Source organism: Euprymna scolopes, chromosome 41 (assembly GCF_053919585.1).
Source record: "Euprymna scolopes isolate OS-2025 chromosome 41, ASM5391958v1, whole genome shotgun sequence".
Taxonomy (NCBI): domain Eukaryota; kingdom Metazoa; phylum Mollusca; class Cephalopoda; order Sepiida; family Sepiolidae; genus Euprymna; species Euprymna scolopes.
Genome location: NC_136522.1, coordinates 3,335,001 through 3,352,632, shown reverse-complemented (window position 1 = coordinate 3,352,632; position 17,632 = coordinate 3,335,001). Strand labels below are relative to the sequence as shown.

General features: G+C 36.6%; 1 protein-coding gene across 2 annotated transcripts in view; it reads right to left on the bottom strand.

The window, feature by feature from the left end:
- LOC145266307 (retinol dehydrogenase 16-like) overlaps nt 1–17,632 on the bottom strand; it is a 177,944-nt gene that overhangs the window by 20,383 nt on the left and 139,929 nt on the right. For both annotated transcript variants that reach the window (XM_080121858.1, XM_080121857.1), the window contains exon 2: nt 13,557–13,769. In XM_080121858.1, coding sequence (XP_079977984.1) covers nt 13,557–13,769 — 213 coding nt within the window. The remainder of the gene's footprint in view (nt 1–13,556; nt 13,770–17,632) is intronic.

Sequence of the window (17,632 nt, the reverse complement as noted above, 5' to 3'; positions counted from 1 at the left end):
TTTGAAGCTCGACCCTTTGGAAAAAAAATATTGAAAAATTGTCTAAAAACATTATTTCCTTTACCCTCAACTGGGCACTTTTCTACAAGGAGGGGTCGTTTTTTAGCTGATATTTTCAAGAGTCATCCCCTCTTTTCGATTGACTAGCTTTAATTTAAACCTTCGCGACTTCCGGTTTGGCGACGGACGCAAGGGCAAAGAGGCCGCGTTTTGTCACATTCTTTTCTTCCTTCGCGTTATGGGTTCGAGTCTGCCTACCTACTACCAATTTTCTTTTTTTTTTTTTTTTTTTTTTGCTCAACACACTCCTTCAAAAACCCAGGCAACGCCGGGCACCGAATATAGTTTAATATAAATTAACTGAAGAAGAAATTTCTAGGCAAATAAAGAAACTTACTTTTAGTTAATTAATTCCAGTACTTTGCCTGCACGAATATCGAGTTATTTAAACGACTTTTCAAAGGATTCTACCACATTGAAAATAATGGTTTACCAAATATGCAAGAGTTGGATTTTCAAAGATTTAATCATCCAACCTGGAATATGCTTTAAGATTTCAGGATTCATTGTTTTGGATTTTACAACATGCATCCTCATTTATTCAACCACGGAGTATATTTTTCTAACGACCATTTCAAATTTAATTGACAATTTGTGTGCTAATCAGTCACATTTATAATTAGCCACATCTATTTTACTAACAACATTTTCTATGATGAAATGAGCCATTCATTGAAAATCCATGGGTTAATGAAAAACTTTCAAAACTATTTATACTCCTTTGTCAAACAATAAAATTTGTTGCAATTCTACATAATTAAACTCAGATTTACACATGCACACACACACACACACAAACAAGCACACACACACACACACACACATATATATAGGGTAATTGGAGTTACATTATGCAGAATTACAAGATATATATATGTATATATATATATATATATAGAGAGAGAGAGAGAGAGAGAGAATTGATATGTAGTTTGCTTGAAGCATTGTGTGGGATTGTAGTAGAGATTTAGAAGGCTATCACAATGCGAGGAATGAGAGTTAGTCGGTGTTGGTGAGAGAAGACAAAAACAAATGGCGATTTACAAATCAATAAGTACATACATATATGTCTATATATAGACATATATGTATGTACTTATTGATTTGTAAATCGCCACTTGTTTTTGTCTTCTCTGTATATATATATATATATATATATATATATATATATATAATATCTGTATATATATATTATATATATATATATAATATCTGTATATATATATATAATATCTGTATATATATATATATATATATATATATATATATATATATATTATAAAGGCACGGTACCCAAGATATATACATTATTATTATTAAAACCCAAGATGGCGGACCTGTAACAACGTGGGGATGGAATTATTATGTACAAATTAACTTTTTGTTGGTAACATCGGATGAAAATTACATCTGACGAGTTGATAAGAAAGAAAATTTCTACAAAAACATAAAATCATAGAATTGTCATTCCATTAATGAAACAGCTGTTATGAAGAGATTCAAGATGAAATAAACAAGAGTTATATAAAAGAAAAATTTAAGTCTTTGAATTTCAACAAAATGTTGTACTATATATATATATATATATATATATATATATATATATATATATATATATATATATATATATATATTTGATCATTCGCCATTTTCATTCGCCCTTTGGAAGGTCTTGTTTTTAATCCTTCAGGGAGACTAGCCGCCCTCCTCACCAAACAAGTCTAGTGGGGGAACCAGTTTAGTCGCCGGTGACCCGACCATGAGGCAGGTAGTACTGGGTTACATGGTACCAGTAGCACATGACATGACCTGACATACCTTTTTCGGGGTCAACGGCCGACTAGCACCGTGTGTATATGTGTACTGGGGTGGAGAGGGCTCCCGTAAGCCGTGGTGAAGGCAACCTTTCTAGGAGAAGCAAATCTCTGATATAAAAAACCATAAAGCAGAAGACCATTACCCGCATTAAGCTGGTCTGCAGTTTAATTTGTTGCTGGCTATCTTGTTCTTGCTTGTTGCTGGATCTCAACCTTTTGAACCGAGAGAGAGAGACTTAGCTGTCGTACAAAGCTAAGACTCTGTAACATCATATTTGTATAGATACTCCCTCAGGCATTCGGGCTCATGAATTTTAAATGTCTGAGGGAGTGGCACTCGTCTGACATATAAACATATATATATATATATATATATATATATATTCTTTACTCATTTTTCTTAAATCAGCCTTGACAGCCGTGTTTTAAAATCTCGCCATTTCTTCTTTCTGTGCAAAATTTTTCTTTCTTTTAATAATATTATTTGAACTCATTCCCTTTTGGCTTGTACCCATTTGTGAATTATCCCACGGACTCCTGCCTTTTGAACTACAACCATCTTCCATTACCACGATTCCTTTGGATTTTACTTGTGGAATTGGAAATTTAACCAACGTTTTTGGATTTTACCGTCATTGGATATTTTACCCTCCAACAGACCATCCATTCACGTGCAATCACATTTTTCTTCCCCCTATTCCCTCTGCTTCACTGTTTTTTACCAAGTAAAATCTATGACTTACTTGTAGTTTCATTAAATACGTTTGCAAGCAAAATCCGATCCCGCATTTGGCTAATTCATACCCTCTGATGAGAAGGAAAGTATTTCTTCGAAACTCCACGGATTAAGGATTATCCACTTATTTTGTGCTTCTCTTTTAAAATTATATATGTTTTTAATTAGTTTTTAAAGTGTTTTTAACATGTTTTATTAACTACTTGTTCTTATATATATATATATATATATATATATATATATATATATATATACAGACAGCGAGACAGAGAGAGAGAGAGAGAGAGAGAGAGAGAGAGAGAGAGAGAGAGAGAGAGAGAGAGAAATTAATATTTATCTTTTGTCTTTTTTTTTACACAGTGATCACCACTTATCAAGGCCCGGAAACCACTCAGGAATAAGGGTTATTGCAAGTACATTACCTTAGTGTGGAGATTTGATGAAGTGTTTAATTAAGGGGGCGGTTCATTAGGAATTTGTTAACATTGGACTTGAACACATCCAAGTTGTAGTCCGGAGGGAAGCAGGCAGACGGAACAGAGTTCTACAGGCGTGAAGTTCTAAGAAAGAAGCTTTGTTCATGGAATCCGCGTTTTGATTTAGGCACAGATATAGAGTGGGGGAAATTTTTCACAGTGGATTCAGCTAGACGGGTGTTTTTCGTGAAAGCTTGGCGAGGGGGGACCAGAGATTGGAGTTCAGACGAGCACCTGCCATGGAAATAACGATAAAACAAGGATAGGCTCGCAACGTCTCTTCTGTGGGAGAGAGGTTGCAGGGTAGAGAAAAGGGCATCCCCCACTAAGCCACGAAGTCTATTTTGTATTCTGTCAAGGCATGATAGGCTGTTTTTAGCAGCTCCTGCCCAGATATGGCAACAGTATTCCATCCTTGGACGTACTTGGCTTTTATATAGATAGAGAATTGCATCAGTAGTGAGATATCTTTTGGAGCGGTAGAAGGATCTCACCATCTTTCCAGCCACCTTGGCAACAGACTTGATGTACGTGTTCCATTTCAGATCAGGAGTAAAGGTCAAACCCAGAAGCTTGTCAAAACACGGGGCCTCGCCCAGACGAGAGCCATCCATCACAATTGATGCCAGCTGGGGATCAGAGCGTTGATGATGTAAGGATAGGAGTTTGGTTTTTGGATGCATTAAAGGTAACCAGCCACATCTTCCCCCACTGAACCACGCGCTCGAGATCAGAGGAGAGAGAATCAGAGAGAACTTTGTCATTTACAGCCTTTGATGTGTTGCCGTAGATGGTCGTGTACTCAGCATAGATGTCTTAATATGTAGGTATAGAAAAGATTGTCTCGCTCGTAACCTAGCAGCAATCACTCGTCAGTATAAATGGAGCTCATAAGAGGGAAGAGGCTGGTCAAGGATGAAGCACGCATAGAGAGCGGTGTCATTTTAATTTTTCCATTCAAACAACGGCATTCGTTATGCAACTCCTACAGTGCACGTGAGCAAACTATTGTTACTAATAAGAATAATTTGAGGTTCAAGGATCTGCACAATAAAGGATGTAGACATTTACAAAAAAAAAAAACATTAGTAGGAAGGGTCACTTTCGCACGCATACGAGAGAAATACTGACATACAGATCGATGAACGTTTTGCTGGACACTACTGTCTGTCATGAATGAATGTACAGAGTGAAAGAGAAAGAGAGAGGAGAAAGAGAAAGAGAGAGAGAGGGATAAAGAGGCAGGGAGGGATAACGAGAAAGAGAGAGAGCGAGGGAGAGAAAGTGTGTGTGTCAGAGAGAGAGAGAGAGAGAAAGAGAGAGGGAGATAGAGAGAGAGAGAGTGTGTGTGTTTTGTTTTGGTAGTAGAGAGACGAATTATTTCTCCTAATGTTCTATGAAGGATTGAAACTCAGCCGAGCACCTATGAACATAATGAAGCCGTAGAAAGAAAAAGGGAAGAATAGAGCGAACGAGTGAGTGTGTGTGTGTGTGTAAGAGAGAGAGCGAGAGAGAGAAAGAGAGAGAGAGAGAAAGAGAGAGAGAGAGAGAGAGAGAGAGAGAGAGAGAGAGAGAGAGAAAAGACAGTTCTTTATTCTGGTAGTAGACAGACGAATTCTTTCTCCTAATATTCTATAAAAGAAGGGGTCAAGGATTGAAGCTCAGCCAAACACCTATGATGAACATTACGAAGCTGTAAAAAGGAAAAGAAGAGATAAATAGATAGATAAATAGATAGATAGATGGATGGGTAGATAGATAGATAGATAGATGAGTAGATAGATAGATAGATAGATAGATAGATAGATAGATAGATGAGTAGATAGATAGAAGTAAACTACCACATATCAAACGTTGGATAACATAAGGTAACTATGAATCAGATTAGCTGGTCAATCGGCGAAAACAATAAGTGCTTGTAATGTCAGAACAGTTCAAGCTTTATTTGCCGTTGATACGTTTCAACCTGTTTAAATTTATAATAGTCGGCGCTTATCGCCATGACTCCGTTCCGAGCACAACCAAACAATGGCCATTCTTCAATGACGCCAGGTTCAATCTTCGCTTTTCACGATAGAAATTCTATTTACAGCTTATAGTCTGACAATGCACTAGGAGGTATTGTTGCCACATCTGTGCTGGTGCTCCAACCACTAGTCTCTCCATCTTACACAGACTCCAACGAAGAGTCTCTAACATAAGAGATCCCACATTGTCTGCTAAGTTCCGCCTACTGTCCCATCGCTGCGATGCATGAAGCACTTCTAGTTTTTCCATGCTGGTGCTCCAACCACTAATCTCTATCTCTTGAACAGGATCCAAAAACATTTTTAAATATAATATACATCATACTTTCTACTTGTTATAGCGATCAAAACGGGAAATAACTCTAATAAAGAAAGTAAAAGTTATCGCCCTTTACAGATTCTAGTAAAAGACTAGAGAGTTTCAGGGAGAGAGAAAAAGTGAACAATATGGCGACTGCGCTAACATATGCATATCGTTCCGTAAATAATGTTTCTGCCGTCAATTGTATTTAACTTACAATGAGTACTTATTACTCGAATATTCTATTACTAGCATTTCAGCTCGGCGTTGCCCGGGTGTTTGGCGGTGTATGTTGAGGAAAAAACGAAAACAAAAAAAGCGGTCAATTTTTTAAAACTTTGACCCCTATTATGACCCCTCATTTATTTTTTGGGCTCAATTCAAGTTATTAAGTTAGATCTATGTCCACGGAACCTATATCTAAAATTTCAAGTGTGTCGACCCAAAATTGTCGGAGGAGTTTGGTAGAGTTCTCAAAGGTCAAATCGTTGAACTTTGACCCCTTAACAACCAAATTTCTGGCCGAAAACGGATCACAAAGATTTTCCCCAATCTCAATACCCTGTATATCAAATTTCGAGTCTGTAGACTGAAAATTGACAGAGTTATTGCGTAGGGAAATGTACACAGACAGACACGTTCACTATTATAGATATATAGATTCGTACAAATCATTTCTCCCGACGCAACACTGCTAAACCTCAATGTATATGATAGAGTTCAAAATAGACTTCGTAGCCTCGTAGGAGATGTCCTTTTCTCTTCCTTGCAACCTCTATCTCACAGAAGAGATGTTGCGAGTTTGTCTCTGATGTATCGTTATTTTCATGGAAAGTGTTCGACTGAGCTTCAATCTATGGTCCCCCCCCCTCGCCAAACTTTCACAAGAAACACTCGTTTAGCTGTAAACACTATTAATAATTCCCCCCACTCTTTATCTGTGCCTAAACCTAAACGTAGATTCCATGAACAAAGCTTCTTTCTTAGAACTGCACGCCTATGGAATTGTCTTCCGTTTTCCTGCTTTCCAGCTGACTACAATATGGTTGTCTTCAAGTCTAACGTAAATAAGTTCTTGATGAGCCGTTCCATATAAGTTATCAAATTTACCAAATTTTCATTACTAATGATTACTATATTGTCCAATTTCTAATGTACACTCTTTAACCCTTATCCTTGAGTGGCCTCTTGGCCTTGATAATGTGGTGATGCCTATGTAAAAAAAAAAAAAAATGTCTGCCCCATCGTTGCTGCAATGGTTCATCTCTGTGCCGTGTAATGGTGTTTACTTTGATGAACTTTCTGCACTTGTTGCCCTCTCCCTCAGCGTAAATGAACCCGATCAATTAGCATCCCTGTAAAAGTCATGAGATGCTGGAAGGTCTCCCACTTCAAGGATGCGTATTTACATCCCTGTAAACATAATTAAATAGTCGAACACGTAGCACCGAATAAAGAAAAAACTCCGAATTGGAAAAATGAAGGGTAGAATGTTCTTTTGATGTTGTAGGTCAGCCAGCAGTTTTCTTCGCTGGTGTGTCCAGTGGACATGGACAGGAAAGAGAGAGAGAGAGAGAGAGAGAGAGACAGACAGACAGACAGAGAGACAGAGAGAGGGGAGAGTTCTTGCTGTGGTTGTAGCCAGATGAGTTCTCGCTATAAATTTATTTATTTCCCTCGCTCGACGGGATGATGCGACGCAAGGGTCGGAAAGTGTTATTTGAAAAGCCAGTGCCACAGAGGAAAAGCGCTATGGCCTGCAAAAAGACCTGAACAGCCCTATCTGCATTCCTTGATAGAGATGTCTTCAGCGAATAGCTAGAAAATAACCCTCTCTCGAAGGGAGAAGGCAAAACCTGGGAGGATTAATCTCCTAGCACTGCACCGAACAAGAGACATACTTCAGTCTATAGGGAATAAGTCATCTGGAAAAAATGCTCTCGACTTTGTGAATGTTGTAGAGTGAGGGCCAAGTATTGGAGCTCAGCCGAGCACCTGTGATGAACTTTACGATGCCGTGATGAGAAATAAGCAATCTTCATCGTAAAATCATAGATCCTCGAAGTTAAGCAACGTTGAGCGTGGTCAGTATTAGATAGGTGATTATTTACGATTACCAGGTGCTGTATGTAGGAGGACGTGAACATCGCTCTTCAAGAGTTGCAAAAATCTAACGCCGTCATCTCCCCCAATGGCGAGACATATGTGACTCCCATGAAACTTTTTTCATTAAAGGAAGTTAAACCCGCCTAGAGTTAGTGTCGCTTCGGTTCGGTCGATAATAAGAAATATCCACTGGGTGAAACACGTGCTTTGATTTAAATAGCATATCAAATAATTACCAACAAACAATCTTCAACATCGAGTTTTTTTTTTTTACTCGTGTTCTCCCCTTACAAAGCATGTTGCCACTTGGACGCAAGGGGCTACTATTTGGGGCCATGTCCAGGAAAGATTAACAAGATATTTGTTTATGTTACATTTAAACTTATGCATATCAGTACAGACAGGGAAACAGGAAACAGGAAGGGAATTCCAAAGTCTAGTTGTGCTACGGAAGAAACTATTAGAATAGAAAGCTTTCTGGCATTTAGAGACATCAACAATGAAGAGGTGAGATCTTATTGTTAAGCGGGGTTGTCAGGGATATGTACGTTGAGGGGGTACCAGTGAAACGAGTTCATCAGAACACATTCCATTAAAATATTTGTAAAACACGCACAATGATGCAACATTGCGGCGATGAGACAGGGGCTGGAGCCTAGTTGGTAAAGTGGGACAGATTAGATTGACAACTCTTTTTTGGGCTTTATCTGAGAGGGAGAGACTAGTGGTAGATGCAGCAGCCCAGATGTGACAACAATACTCCATGCTTGGGCAAATGGTGGCCTTGTGAAGGTACGGGATACTCTCAGGCGTGAGTAGTTTTCTAGCTTGATAGAGGGAACCCACCTTCTTTGCAGCAGCCTTTGCAATGTTCTCTATGTATTTGTTCCAGTTCATATTGCCCGCAAATGTTAGGCCTAGGAGTTTTAAGGTAGAATTCTCAGGTAAGGTGCTATTTGTTATGGATATAGGGGGTTGGGGAAGCGTCTTGTAACGTTTCTTAAATTACAAGACGCCTTAAATTGTTAGAGTTAACAGTTCGCTTCAACTGTGTATTTAATGCTACAGGATAATCTGTCTGTCTATCTATCTATCTATCTATCTATCTATCTATCTATCTATCTATCTAAAAGGGATTTGTGTGTGTTTGTGTGTGTGTGGGGGGGACTCGAAAACGACTAGGCCGATTTTTTTTTTTTTAATTTCACACAAAGATACTTAATGTGTCTGGGAGCGTTCTTACGTAGGTTTTGTATCGGAATGCGTTTGATAAGTATCGAAAAATCGATAATAAAAAAAAATCCGATTGAAGAAGAAAGTTCAATTTTGACCAAAGTTAACACCTTTATACAGTCTAACATCACAAGTGTATTTGAAAAGTTTTATTAACAAGCAAGCAGAAAGACCCAACCTATAAAATCAACTGTATATTCTTTTATGAGACAGGGGCTCGTTCGAAATGAATGTTTCTTTTTAGATGATTTCAATTGAACCATGATACTTGACTTTTGTAAGTTCAAGTGATTATGTAAAAATAATTTCATAAATTAATAGTTGGTTCTTTGATATGACAGGGGTGCATTCGAAATGAATGTTTCGTTTAAAGCATAATTGAACCATGATTCTTGACTTTTGCACTTTAAACTTTAATTCAAGTCATTCTATAAAAGTGCTTTTATAAAATCAACAGCAGGTTCTCTACAGTGCAATGTAGACTACGATGTATTGTGGACTAATTAAAGAGCTCAATATTTTCCGGGGTGTCATTACCAGATCGGAAGAATAGTGGTCCAAAGGCCGACCTGGTAATAATACTGCGGAAAATATTGAATTCTTTCCGATAATGGACTGCCCAGGTTGTATGAAATTCCTTTTCCTATAATTATTATTCACCATTCAAATAACATTTTCAATATATGTGCTAAAAAGCAAAATACATGTTTATTTACAGCTGAACATTTTGCTAACCGCATTTCATTTCCTCTGATGATATGGGCCAGTATTGAAAATCCATGGATTAAGGAAATTAACATAACTCCCCTCTATATATTCTTTGTGTCAAACAATAAATTCTTAACTAGAATATGTGTGTCTATATTTTGATTTTCAGAATTTAACTTTAACCACTAAACTTTATATATATATATATATATATATATATATATATATATATATATATATATATATATATATATATATATATATATACACACACTTAGTAGATCAACTTTTCTCAGTTTATTTTAGAATCTCAATTACAAGAAGTTCTTCAGGATTTCCGTTTTTTCAAAAGTTACGGATAAATTTTCTTGTTTTTGTGCCAAAAACGTCATCGTTTATCCATTTGATACGAAAGGAATGCCTAAAGGTTTCCGCATAGCACGAGCAGTTTTTTTTTTTCTTAACCCCAACCCGACCCGACACCCTCCCCTTTCCCGAAGCCAACGCCCTCATCAAGGGGTCCAGTGGAGTCTTATAAACTCCGCGCGTACTCCACTCGGCTTTTCGCGCCCACAGATGTAAGCAGCGGTCTGGAGCCAAAAACTTAAAAAAACAAAACAAAAACAAGCCGATAAATCAAATCTCTCCCAGTCGAAAGAATCCAGACGTAAGGGATGCGTCAGTGCGCAGGAGCACTGCATCTTCAGGTTCTAACGCTGAGTACACGTGCACCTGGTTCTTGTTTTAAAAAAATAAAAACAAAACTCAAGTTTGTAAACCGGGAGAAAGCGCATTTGCTAATTTGTATAAAAAATCCAAATGTATAAATCAGGGCGTGTATCTCCCGTATCTATTGACGACTATTTATACCAATCAATATTTTTGCACACTATATATCTCTATCGCTATCTATACTATTATATAAAAAAAAAAACTAGCGGGGCCTGTGGAAATTCCACAAAGGGGGGGGGACTCATTCATATGTAATATATTGATGTTGGCATTCTGTAGATGTTCAGTGTAAATGGAGACCATCTGATATTATTGTAGCTCTTTTGTTAAAGCTGCAGAAGTATTTATCTAAGCTAGCAGGGACGCCCGGCGTAGCCAGGTTGTAAAATACGCTTAAATATGATATTTTAGTTCTTGCAGATTTCGTATATATTATTATAGAGTTAATCTTCTATCGATTTTTATATGTTATAAAGTTGCGATTTCAAAAGTAAAAAAATATATATCTTTATGACTTGGGTTCATCAGCTTGAATCGAAACCGAATCCCAAACTTATATAGGTCCTGGATATGACCTTAAACTATATCCGATGGTGAGGTCTCGGCTTGCGAGCTTCGGGGAATGTGAATCCACGCTTTAATTTCCATTGCTCCCAGGTCCACTCTGACCCTGTCTGGTAGTACCTGTTAGGGTCCCAACTATGGGTTAAATAGAAAATGACTTGAAAAAGAATATATGTCATATTTAAAAATATTTTCTTTAAAATCACTGGATTCGACATTAAATAACCTGAAAAGGGTTGATATGCTGTAAAACAACCAACTAGCCATCATATATATATATATATATATATATATATATATATATATATATATACAACTTATGAAAAATTATTGATAAAATTATTTATAAAAAAATAGATTACTAACGTGCGATTAGCTAAAATCAAAACCGAAACCAAGACTTATAGAGAATTCTTGATACATTTATTTAAAAAAAAAAAAAAAATAGATTATTGGCGTGCTATTAGCTCCAATCGAAACCGAAACCAAAACTTATGAAAAATTCTTGGTAAAATTATTTATTACAAGAAATAGAAGAACATAACAATTAAACGACCCGGATGTATGCGGGACACAAAAGAACATACACGCTATCGGATTAATATATAGATAACTTTGTGTGTCTCTGTGTCTGTGAAATCGTTCCCTATATACTCGAAAACGACTTTGTCGATTTTTATGAAATTTTACACGGAGTAAATTTATGTACTTGGCAGTGTTGTTAGATAGCTGTTGTATCGGAATGTCTTCGATAAGTATCGATGATTGAAAATCGAAGTACTCTGATAGAAGAAGGAACAGGCGATATTGACGAAAGTTAACACCTTACACAGCCTAACATCACAAGTGCATTTGAGAAGTTTTATTACCACGCAAGCCGAAAAGCTCGACATAAAAAATCAACAGTAGGTTCTTTGATATTATAGGGGGGCGTTCGAAATGAATGTTTCTGTTTAAAAGACAATTGGAGAATAATACTTGACTTTTTGTATTTTAAACTTTAAGCCTCCCCAATGTTCCAGCCCTCCTTGCACTCCTCCAGTGGAGGTCTTCTCAGTGCTCTCCCTTTTCGGTCCTTCCATCGTCCTTGGCCATCGTTATTTGGTCTTGTGCTGGTTTATGGTGACACTCACAGAGAGGAAAAAAGATGTTCGTTCGTATTATGCATCTGTGTGATGTTGGTCTCCACATTCAAGGGTTTTCCTTATTATTTCTGCAGTTTTCATTATTGAAATTCGTTGTATGTTCTCTGCCATCCCTCTGATTCCAATCTCTCCCATCCCTTTTTCAAAGATTTTCGGTATCGTTCCTAGCGCTCCTACTGTTAGTGATGTTATCTTTACTGTCTTATATATATATATATATATATATATATATATATATATATATATATATATATTAGCATAAGTACCGTCGTTGACTGGGTTCAAAAACACCCTAGAGAAAATGTTCTCTGATTTATTAAAGTATGATAGGTTATGAAAAGGAAGGGTTGTAATGAGATAGCTTTGAATTTGGAGGTATCAAAACCAAAGCAAAATATGATGAAAGTAAAAATAAAATAGATAAACCCCATAATTTATTATACCATACCTGTTCACACTGAAACACTTATCACAATATTCTGTGGATCTATATTAAAAAAACCTTGTTAAACTGTGTGACATATTTCCATTCTATGGAGGTCAGGCGCATGCGAACAACCCATAATTTTATTATACCGTATTTCTTCAAACTGAAACATAATTATCAAAGAATACTTACGCAGATAGATATGAAAAGTCTTTATTAAAGTTTGTGCCTATTTCCATTCTATGGAGGCCAGGCGCGAACGCAGACCCCACAATTTTATTATACCATCTCTATTTAAGTTAAAACATACTTATCAAAGTATTCTTATGTACATTTATACCAAAAACACTTGTAAACGTTTTTTTAAATTTTTAAATTTTTTATTTCCATACTTTGTGCACCAGACGCGAACGCAGACACCACAATTTTAAGAACCACCGTTCTGCCAGATCAAACATACTCAGTCCTGTGTCTCGATACATCTTCTATCATTATATGTAATCAGTTTTTTTAAAATAGTCAACCATATAGGAGCCTATTCGTGACCACACACACACACACACACACACACACACACACACACACACACACACACACACACACACACACACACACACACACACATTCAGCTTTATATTATAGATATATAACTACTTCATTTACTCACATAAATTAATATACGAAAGTATAAATTTATGCGTAAACTTTAAGCATTTACTTCAACAATGCTCAATACGTAGGTTGAGCTAGTTAGTAAGTTATAAAATATATATGGCGATTAAGCTACACTGAATATTCCGCGTTTCATCCACTCTAGGATTCTTCAGGCTTCGCCATATATATTTTATAACTTACTATATATATATATATATATATATATATAGGGAACGAACACACAGACACACAAACACAGATACACAGACCAAGTTAATTTTATATAATAGTAGAGATTTATTATTATTATTATTATTATTATTATTATTATTGTTATTATTATTATTATTGTTATTGTTATTAATCATTAACAATATTAATTATATATTATCTTTATATATATATAATCAATAGTAATATTACTTCAAGTTGTAATTATGGAATGTCTTTACTTAATATGATTTCCCGGGTTACGCCGGGACGCGGTTAGGTAAGTAACACATAGATACGCTCTTAATTCTGAAATTATTATTTCTATTACTCATGAAAATAATTCAGCTCGGAACTTACGTGTATCCCCGAGGGTGGACTTGACGTATTCTGTGGCGTCGCGAATTTCTTCCTCGTTGGTGACATCAACCTGTAAGACATGCATCCTTGATTCCCCCAACTTCCGGAGTTCATCAGCGCCATGTTGCTTGGAAAATAAGCAGCAGGCGTAAACAGTGTAGCCCAATTTGTGCAGCCTCGTTGCGAGCGAATGGCCGAATCCGGAATCACATCCTGAAATTAGAAAGCAACAAATTAGCAGAGATAACAATAAGGTCTCGTAAAAGTAGCGGATTAAGGACTGTCCACTTATCAAGTTTTTCCTTTTCAGATCAAATATGTTTTTAACTCTTTTCCAAAGTATTTTTTAACATGTTTTATTAACTGTTTGCTCTTATTATAAGCTCCTATTTGGTTTTATCGAGTTTTTACATCTTGTTGAAATTACTTTATAAATATTAATTCTTCAATATTTATAATGTACTTTAGTTTTACCATCTTGGATCATTTTGGTAAATTTAATTGTAATTATACACACACACACACACACACACACACACACACACACACACACACACACACACATATGTATGTATGTATATAAATACATATATAAATATATATATATATATAAATATATATATATATTTATATATATATTTCTTTTATTAGGGTAAACAGTTACATATGGTCGCTACAAATAACCATCTGTTTCAGTCAAAGAGACTTCATCAGGCGTCCTGGAACCTCACAACGCAAAAGAAAACAGATGGCTATTTGTAGCGACCATATGTAACTGTTTATCCCTAATAAAAGAAATATTCCGCTCTTTTTATTGAGCACTATTTAACAACCACTTTATCTTCATTAGTTTTGACTTTTGAACACATCTGAATCTATATATATATATATATATATATATATATATATATATATATATATATGTATATATATATATATGTATGCATATATATATATATATATATATATATATATATATATATATATATAGATTCAGATGTGTTCAAAAGTGACATATGACAGATGTGTTCAAAAGTGACATGTGTCCCAGTGACATATGGCCGAGTGGTCCTAGACGTTGTATCAAAGTTTACAGTTACCCAAAGGTGCTGAGCTCAATCCTGAACGAAGGCAGTGAAAAGTAACATTCAAAACAGAGAATCAGCAACTATGTCCCAGAGCCTAGCTGGAGTCCGAACACGGTACCCCCGTAATAATAATAAAGGGTTGGGTTCGAGACTCCGAACAAACGATTCCCCAGTTCGATACAAAACACCTGATGAAGACCGGAGGGCAAAACGGCCGAAACGTTGTAACTACCACAACCAAGATGAGGAAGTCAGTCCGACAATCTCAATTAATCAATATATATATATATATATATATATATATATATATATATATATATATATATATATACTAACATGTTACCCGACTTTGCCCGATCGTAATATGTGCTCAAATATGATATTTTAATTCATGCAGATTACGTATTTATTCTCTGTTGATTATTATATTGTACCTAATATGCACAAACATGACAGAAAGGAATAAGCACTAAAATAAATATTTTTCATAAGATTAATACATGCTTATTTATTAGATTAATGCAAAAACAAAATCGTTTTCTCACATATGTTACTTTTATATATGATTTCTGAATTAATTCATTGATATACATACATATATATATATATATATATATATATATATATATATATATATATATATATATATATATATATATATATATGTATGTTCTTGGCAGTACTTCACAAACGAAGATTCTATGAAGAGGGCTTTCCACGTCGACTGCAGGCACCCTTGGGCTGACGAGCCCGATTCGGGACAATCAGGTTTGTCCACAGCGGCTGCAGTCAAAAGTCACGTCAGGTGTGGCTGCTGAGGCTTCTCGAATCTTTCTCCTGCAGATTCTCTGTGCGGGAGATGTCAAAGGAGGCGACAGCCTGGTGGACAGTACGTCGCCTGGTAACACGGTCAGCAGCGAGAGCAGACCACTGGAGGTGGTCAATGCGACAGTCACCGAGGGGTTTCTTCAGAGAGTCTTTATATCTTTTCTTCGGCGCCCCTCTATCACGTCGGCCAGTAGAGAGTTCACCATATAGGACTATCTTTGGCATATATATATATATATATATATATATATATATATATATATATATATATATATATATATATAGCCATATTATATATAATTTTGAAGCACGTTTTTCTCTCTATCGAATCCTGTTATTCGTTATCGTTCTCAATCTCTTCGTTCATTTTTTTTTGCAGGCATTTCGACAGCATGGAGAAAATTCAAATCCGCACGATTTTCTTGTTCCAGATCATATTAGACCGAAAAGCTGCCGAGACAGCTCATGATATCAGTGAAGTGTTTGGCTCAGGAATCACTGACGAACGTGTGGCACAAGAAATTTCGCAAATGGTGACGAAACTCTCGAAGATGAATACGGTCGCAGCCGGCCGACTGCAGTTGGTAACGAACATTTGAAAGCCTTAACTGAAGCCGATCCTCGCAAAACCACACAAGAAGTTGCTGTTGAACTCGAGTTCGGCCACTCAACAGTCGTTCGTCATTTAAAGCAAATAGGGAAGTAAAAAAGTTGGATAAATGGGTGCCGCATGAATTGAACGATAATAAAAAAAAATCGTCGTTTTGAGGCGTCTTCTACCCTTCTTCTGCACAACAAAAACGACCCATTTCTTGAGCAGATTGTGACGTGTGATGAGAAGTGGATCCTCTACGACAACCGGCGACATTCTACAGCGGTCGGATTCCGGAGAAACTCCACAACACTTCCCGAAGCAAAAATTGCAAAAATACCCAAATAAAAGGTTATGGTGACTGTTTGGTGGTCTACGGCCAGTTTCATCCATCACAGCTTCTTGAATCCGAGCGAAACGATTACGGCGGAGAAATGCGTTAGAAGCTCCAAATATGTGCCCGAGATTGTTCAATACGTACGGAACAATTCTCCTCCATGAAAACGCTCGTCAGCATATTGCTCAACCAACCACGCAGAAGCTGAACGAATTGGGCTACAAGACTCTGCCTTATCCGCCATATTTAGCGCACCCCTCGCCCATAGATTATCACTTTTTCAAACATCTCGACAACTTCCTGCGCGAAAAAAGTCTTCAAAAGCCGAGATGATGCCGAATCGGTCTTCAATTACTTCATTGCTTCCAGATTCCGGATTTCTATGCTAATGGGATAAATAAAATTGTTTCTCGTTGGCAAAAATGTGCCGATTCTAATGGTTCTTATTTCGATTAATAAAGTTTATTATGAAAGGAGTTATGATCTTTTGAAGATGAACGTCAAAAAACATTTTTGCACCAACTTAACATTTTAACACATAAGAATACTGCTGAAATAACAGTGTCGAGTATCTCATTGAAATTCCATCTAACAACATTAAAGATTGCTTCGAACCAAAAGAGTATTAGAGTTATCAGAATTTGTGCAAGAACAAATCGTGGGTCAACATGAAAGTGGTCAAAAATAGCCGGAGATCTTTCAATGCTTGTTTCTACTGTTAATAGAGTGAGCGTACAATTCACAAGAGAGGACAAAGAGTGCACAAAACCTCATCCAAGTGGCCCGGGACCCTCTGAAAGAACCTTGCGTTTTGTGAAAAGAAACGCTGTACAAGCTGATATCAGTCCTAGTACAAGCTGGACTACTATGGTAGAGTTGCAAGAAGGAAGCCTCTTCTTTGTCCTCCCGAGATCAAGTTCAGAAAAGATTGGTCTCGTTAGATGGTGGAGAGACCTATGACCTTTTAGATTAATGTAATTTTCTCTCATGGGGCACGATTTGCGTCATTTCTCGACAGAGGAAGGATATGGGTATGGGGGCTCTCTCAGCAAGAGTTTGACTTAAAAAAGACTACAGCCAACACTAAAACATGGAGGGTACTAGGTTATGGTATCGAGTGCAATTTGGAGCGCAATTTAGATGGTCACTCAAACCTGGCAGAGTGCGAAGGAACACCAATTCTGCTAAATATGTTTCAACATTACATGAAGGACTCCTACCAATATTATCG